Raw genomic sequence first — 7401 nt, 5'->3', positions numbered from 1 at the left:
ACGTTTTTCTCAGGGAGATGTTTTCCGCATTTCTGATCTTCAAGAAGAAATCAATTCACTCAAACAAGAAGATCGCTCAGTCACTGATTATTTTACTGAGTTAAAGATCCTCTGGGATGAATTGATGAATTTTAGACCAATTCCAGTTTGTTCTTGTCCCACATCTTGCTCTTGTGGTGTTTTTGCTACTCTTCAAAAGTATCATGATAATGATTATGTGATTCGATTCCTTAAAGGTCTCCATGATCGTTTTGCTGCTGTTCGTTCTCAAATCATGCTCATTGATCCGTTGCCTACGATCAACAAAGCGTTTTCTTTGGTTATTCAACAAGAACGTCACCTACTTGCTGCTGGCTCTTCCTAACTGTTTGTCAGTAACACATTGCGCCAACATCCTTCTTCAAGGAAATCTCAGCCGAAATCGGCTTCTGACTCACGGCAGTGCACCTTTTGTGGCAAATCCAGGCATACTGTTGATACATGCTATGAGAAGCATGGTTATCCACCTGGTTACAAGTCTCGTGGTCGGACTTCTCGTGCACACGCAGTACTTACTGATAGTGAGGCACCATCTTTGGACGCTTCACAGTCTGTTGCTATTTTGCCACCTGATTCTCCTGTTACTTTGACACAAGATCAGTTACAGCAGCTCCTTACATTGCTTCCATCTTCTACCTCCCCTACTCATGTTACCAATACCGCCTCTTCTTTACCTTTACAGCCTTCTGTATCTTCAGGTAACCTCTTTTCTTTTCAACCCCACCATTGGATCATTGATACTGGTGCAACTGATCACATTACACACTCTTTATCTTTTTTTGCCTCTTTTCATTCCATTAAACCAGTATATATTAATCTTCCAAATGGTACCAAAGTTTGTGCTCGAATTTCAGGTACAGTCATTTTTAGTAATAGCCTATACATTACTAATGTTCTTTATGTTCCCCAATTTACTTTCAATATTTTATCTGTAACCAAACTCACTACTACACTACCTTGCTCTTTTACTTTTCACAAAACTTATTGCTCTTTACAGGCCCTTCCATCTTTGACGATGATTGGTACAGCTAAAGTTCTACATGGTCTCTATATTTTGGACTCACCAGCTCAAACTCTCTCTATTACCACACCAATTGCCTTATCAGCTACCAACACGTCATGTTCCATTTGGCATCCTCGTCTCGGTCATCTTTCTGACTCCAGATTGAAGCTACTTTCTCCTTACATACCTTCCTTGTCCATATCACCTAATGCACCTTGTAAAGCTTGTCATTTGGCAAAACAAAAGAAAATATCCTTTCCTGTAAGCACTTCTGTATCCAATGAAAAATTTGCCCTTGTTCATATGGATATTTGAGGCCCAACCGATATTGTTTCTATTACTGGTCATCGTTACTTTCTTACTATTGTTGATGATTTCAGTCGCTTTACTTGGATTATCTTATTAAGAACAAAATCTGAAGTTCGTACCCATATTCAGAATTTTTTTACCCTTGTTGAAACTCAATTTTCATCCAAAATTAAAGTCATTTGAACTGATAATGGCAGTGAGTTTGCCATTCCAGCTTTTTATGCTTCCAAAGGTGTTATTCATCAAACCTCTTGTGTTGAAACCCCGCAACAAAACGGTCTTGTTGAACGTAAGCACCAACATATTCTCAATGTCTCACGAGCTCTATTATTTCATGCTGGTTTACCTAAGCATTTTTGGGGACATGCTGTTCTTCATTCAGTTTTTCTTATCAACCGCACCCCAACACCTCTTTTAGCTAACCTCACTCCTTTTGACCATTTATACCAAACTAAACCATCTTTTCAGCACCTACGGGTTTTTGGCTGTCTTTGTTTTGCAATCACCCTTACCGCTCATCGCCACAAATTTGATCCTCAGCTCGTGAGTGTGTTTTTCTTGGATTCCCACCACATGTCAAAGGTTACATTCTTTTTGATCTGTCAACTCATGTCATTTTTGTCTCAAGAAACGTTCATTTTCATGAGTATGTTTTTCCTTTTTCCTCTCAACCATCTTCTTCCTCCTCCATCCCACAATTAACCTTTGACCCCTCCATTACTTATGATTTGCCACTTCAACCACAGGTTTCACCTCCCGTACCCTCGCAACCCTCTAGGCCACCTCGCCTTAGGAAACCACCATCATATTTAGACCAATATCACTGTTTTTTAAGCAATGCTGCTCCCAATCATTGTCAATACTCTACACCCTTTACCCTTGCTCTTAATGCCTCTTCTATACCAACTACATATTTACAAGCTAGTAAAATTCCTCATTGGCAAAAAGCAATGCAAGCTGAAATTTCTGCTCTTGAACAAAATAACACTTGGATCATTACGGATTTACCTCCAGGCAAGACTGCCATTGGCTGTAAATGGGTCTATCGAGTGAAATATCGAGCTGATGGTTCTATTGAGCGTTACAAGGCTCGCTTGGTTGCCAAGGGATTTACACAAACCGAGGGAGTCGATTATTTTGATACTTTTTCCCCTGTCGCCAAGCTTACTACTGTTCGTTTATTGCTTGCTATTGCTGCTTCCAAGAACTGGTTTTTGCACCAGCTTGATGTCAATAATGCGTTTTTGCATGGAGATTTGATTGAAGAAGTTTATATGGTTTTGCCCCCTGGTTTTGCTTCCTTTACTCCACATAAGGTCTGTAAATTGCAAAAGTCGTTATATGGCCTAAAGCAAGCAAGTCGCCAATGGTTTGCTAAACTCACAACAGCTCTCACTTCTATTGGTTATGTTCAATCTACTTCAGATTTCTCATTGTTTGTTAAAAAGGATGACACTTCTTTCACTGCCTTATTGGTTTATGTTGATGATGTTATTCTAGCTGGTAATTCTTTGGAAGAAATCACACGGGTAAAAGCCTTCTTGCATTCTGCCTTTAGCATCAAAGACTTGGGGGATCTCAAGTATTTTCTTGGCCTTGAAGTTGCTCGTAGTTCTGCTGGTATTCATCTTTGCCAGCAAAAATATGCTCTCGATCTATTGGCTGATTTTGGTTTCTCAGATTGCAGGCCTGTTCCAACTCCTATGGTTACTAAAATCCCTCGCAATGCTTCTGACAAATTGCTTCCTGATAACACTATTTTCAGAAAACTTATTGGACGCCTATTGTATTTGGTTTCTACTAGACCTGATCTTGCTTTTGCTGTTCAACAGTTAAGTCAATTCTTGGACCAACCTACAGTCACTCACCTTCAAGCTGCCCATCGCATTCTTCGCTACCTGAAAGGATGCATTGACTTTGGTATTTTCTTTTCTGCTTCTTCTTCGCCTACACTGAAGGCATTTAGTGACTCTGATTGGGCTGGTTGTCCTCTCACACGTCGTTCTGTGACTGGTTACTGCCTATTTTATGGAGATTCTGTTGTTAGTTGGAAAGCCAAGAAGCAAAGCACCGTGTCTCGATCTTCCACAGAAGCAGAATATAGGGCTCTTGCATCTACTGTTTGTGAAATTCAGTGGCTTCGATTTCTTCTGTCTGATTTGCATCTGTCCATTTCTGGGCCTACTGCTTTGTTTTGCGACAACAATTCTGCTCTCCAAATTGCTGCAAACCCTACGTTTCATGAACGTACTAAACATATTGAGATCGACTGTCATCTTGTTCGTGAAAAAGTGTAGTCCGGTGTTGTCAAATTACTTCCTTGCTCTTCCAAAGACCAGCTTGCTGACATCTTCACCAAAGCTCTGGTTGCTGTTCCCTTCCAGCTTCTTTTGTCCAAGCTGGGACTGATTCCCATTCACTCTCCAGCTTGAGGGGGCTATTAGTCATATAGTTTTAAATTAATTTCTTGTTAGTCAGTTAGTAGTTATTTTTCTGTTACTTTCTGTTACTTTCTTTCCTTGCTTGTATATAACAATACGTTAGCATCCAATAAACTTGAGAAGTTTTCTTTTATTATTCTACACTTGTATCAAACTGTTGGCTGAGAACATTTATGGCAAGTAGTGGTGACAGGTGACGACTCCTACCAGCGTTTTGAAATTTTCAATAGAGCTGCCATTGGGCTGTACAGCCTTGTAAGCAAGCTCTTTCTGGACCCCAACTTTCTGTCTCATTTTCTTGCCTTCTTCGGTGGACAATATGAAGTTCAAGGCATTGGTTGTGGCTTCCTTAGTTAGCGTTCCGCCCTCTAATCCCAGCCCAAATCCCCATATTGTCTCAACAGTTCGAGTATTCAGTTTTTGGTCACCAAAAAATGGCCTGAAAACCATGGGCACCCCTCCGCTAATACTTTCCAAGATTGAATTCCATCCACCGTGACTTACAAAAACCCCAACAGATGGGTGCTCTAATATTTTCTGCTGAGGAGCCCAGGGAACTATCTTTCCTTTGGAGCTGGTTCTTTTGGGGAACCCTGGCGGCAATTGCTTCTCAACATCTCCCCTGAAAGACCAAAGAAATGGGAAATTGCTTTCCTCCAGGACTTGAGTTAATGCTCCTATCTCGTGGGGTGGTGGTGTTATCACGCTCCCGAAGCTGATGTATACCACCGACGCTGGCTCGTGCTTCTCCAGCCAATCCAAGCAGCCGTGCCTGTCATCAATGGGGGAAGCGCTTATCAGGTTGGAGGGGCCAACGTTGAGGAACCTTTTGTATCTTGATTTAAGCATGTTCACCACTGCATTGTCCAAGTCCTCGTATGAATTTGCAGCAACTGCGGCGGCTCGTGGCAGTGTTAGTCCCATTTTATTCAACAGTACTGGCACGGAGGCATCAAAGTTCCCTCTCACTACTCCATCGGGTAAGTCAGCAACACGTATACTAGCAAACCCTTGAAGAAAATCAAGTGGTTTGTCCACAGGATCTGCAAAACATTACGATTTCAACTATTTGGTGATCAGAGAGTCAAGAAAATAGTGTACATGGTGAGATATAAATTATGAGAATATATTTCCATTCAGCTCCCAGCAATAGTTAAGGTAAAAAGAAATCTTAGGCAAAATGCTTCATCATCCCAGGCTGCAATATTTTTATGCTTATATATCAATTTAAGTGATTATTCGAAGCAACTGTCTGAATATTTTTTTTCCTTATAAAACTCATTTAACAATTTCTTTTTCAATCATCTTTTTAAAAGCTCATATTTGAAATTCATTAACTGCGTTTCTATATTTTTTCCTTAAATGTACAATGCACGAGGTCATCAAACAACTAACATAAAAAAAATAATCTATAAAAATAGTTACTTTTGTTTGTCTCAGATTATATTTTAGTCACTTATATTTAAAATGTTACATTTTAGTTACTTACGTTATTGTTATTGTTTTATTACGAAGTGATCATTTTACTGTTAAACTTCATTACCTCCCTAACGACGGTCCTATGTGGCACTCCAAATGGATTTTAAATACCAACTTGGATGGCTTACGTGGTAATCCAAATTAAATTTGTTTGATTAAAAACTTATTTTATCTCAGCAACTAGACATCTAAGTTGGCATTTAAAACCCATATGAACTACCACGTAGGACTGTCGTTAGGAAGGTAACAGAGTTTAAAGATACCATTTCGTAACAAAACGATAACCCAAGTGACTAAAACGTAACATTTTAAACATAAATAACTAAAATAAAATTTGAGACAAACAAAAATGACTATTTTTATAATTAAAAAAAATAATGTATTCAAAGAATTAGGGTGCACTTTAAAATTTTTACTTTTTAAATAATATATTTAAACGAGGTAACCAAATACAATCACAAGCAAGTTACTCAATATTATTTAGATTATTGATTTCAAAGGATTGATCCATGCATTTTAAAGAGGCTGGACCAATTATATATCCATTTCTCATGTTATGTTTTATATCCACTTTAAAATTTATAATATAGCCTTTTTTATTGTATCTCAATGTATTATAATTACTAGAATGTATTTATATAAAATATAAAAATATTTAAATAATTATTATATTTTGTATTCTCCGTTTAAAATTGAATTTACTGGGCGTAGCTGGATATAAAGATCTAGTGTGTATATGTAAAAGGCTCTTAATAATATTACTACCTTTAATTATAAACCAAAATTACATCAGCTGTAGGTTAAGTTAAATTTAAAATATATAAATGCTTACCATTGATCCCTACGTGGCGGCGAAAAAACTCGGTCTCAGCATGAGAGAAGAGAGCCCGAGGACTAGCCGTCCAAAGCGCTACCCAAGGGACTTTCAGTTCATCTGCAATATCAGCCCCAAAATAGTAAAACGCATCTGTTATCAAACAATCAATCGGCCTACCGGTTTCCGCCACAAGTTCATCTACGGCATCCTTGAAATTCTGGGGCACCGCCTGGAGGAAATAATCCACCGGCTCATGAGGGTTCCTCTTTAGGCAATACGTATAACCCTCCGGCAATCCGTCCCATACATTGAAAGGCTTTATGCTGTCATGCTTCTGATGACCTTTGGGAAACGTTGAGCTGTTTGATCGTTCCGTGCACAGGAAAGAGAACATGGCGGCCGGGAAAGCCTCCGATAGCCTACGGATGATGCTGAGAAGAGGGGCTGCATGGGTCCCGAAAGGGAAGGCCATCACTGCTATGTGCTTTGAAGCCTTCTTATACTTTTCCATTGTTTTTGTCCCTGCAAAAAGTAGATTTCCTATGTCACAGATTGAGTGAATTTATTCATATCCAAAATGGCCGAAACTAAAATTGTTTGGTTTTAAAAGAAAAATGGTGCGGTGTATACAGTACAGTACATCAACTTTCTTCTTGCATATAAATATATAAAGCAACTACTCTACAACTAATGCTCTACATTTAGTTTTATAATAATAGTTTGCTTATAGTTTTATTTATTTAACTATTTTAATTTGTATGAAAGTGTGATTTTATATTATCTTTATTCATTAAATTAGATTTTTTTCTTTTAATTTTTAGTTTTTTCCTCTTAAAAGAATTTAAATCTAATTAAAAATATTAGAAATTAAGAGAAAAAATTTAATTTATCATTTTTTTATTAAAAAAATAGAAATAATATAGAACATAATTTTATATAATTTTTTTTCCTAATTTTATCATTAATTGCACTTTACCCGCAAAACAGTTAAAAGTATTGCACAAATGAATTTATTTTTTTTAATATTTATATAAATATATGTACTATAAATAAGATATTGATAATGAATTATCGTGTTAACATAATAATTAAATATGTTACTTTTATTATTATTATTATTATTATTATTATTATTATTATTATTACTATTATTATTATAGAGGAGAGAAGAGATGCTAGATTTGAATTAGTGCTGTCTAGGTGCTAAAAAGGAGTTCTAATAATTTGATATTTTACTTTAAGTATAATAATAATTTTAGCTTTTATCGTTTATTTCTTTGGTCACTTGTTAGAATTGTAAAACAATATCTTAT

The 7401-nt window shown here is 37.1% G+C and overlaps 2 protein-coding genes across 3 annotated transcripts; one reads left to right on the top strand and one right to left on the bottom strand.

Moving 5' to 3' along the window:
• The first annotated feature begins 569 nt into the window (after nt 1-569).
• Nucleotides 570-1357, top strand: LOC107921317 (uncharacterized). Its single transcript, XM_016851220.2, has 2 exons — nt 570-737; nt 1037-1357. Exons 1-2 carry the CDS (start codon nt 687-689, stop codon nt 1355-1357), a joined length of 372 nt encoding a protein of 123 aa, XP_016706709.2. The 5' UTR covers nt 570-686.
• Nucleotides 1358-3792: 2435 nt separating this feature from the next.
• On the bottom strand, nt 3793-6811 carry LOC107921225 (flavonoid 3-O-glucosyltransferase). 2 transcript variants are annotated; one of them, XM_041074725.1, is made up of 3 exons: nt 6729-6811; nt 6104-6610; nt 3793-4835 (listed from the first exon to the last, which is right to left on the bottom strand). In XM_041074725.1, the coding sequence occupies exons 2-3, from the start codon at nt 6597-6599 to the stop codon at nt 3964-3966; spliced, it is 1368 nt and encodes a 455-aa protein (XP_040930659.1). In that variant the 5' UTR covers nt 6600-6610; nt 6729-6811; the 3' UTR covers nt 3793-3963. The 2 variants fall into 2 exon arrangements, with proteins under 2 accessions (XP_040930659.1, XP_016706620.2); XM_016851131.2 differs by lacking the exon at nt 6729-6811 and having other exon boundaries at nt 6104-6719.
• Nucleotides 6812-7401: the final 590 nt, after the last annotated feature.

The sequence above is a fragment of the Gossypium hirsutum genome, chromosome A08 (assembly GCF_007990345.1).
Source record: "Gossypium hirsutum isolate 1008001.06 chromosome A08, Gossypium_hirsutum_v2.1, whole genome shotgun sequence".
Lineage (NCBI taxonomy): Eukaryota > Viridiplantae > Streptophyta > Magnoliopsida > Malvales > Malvaceae > Gossypium > Gossypium hirsutum.
The sequence above is the reverse complement of the archived record's forward strand: the minus strand, read 5'-3'. Positions and strand labels throughout refer to the sequence as shown.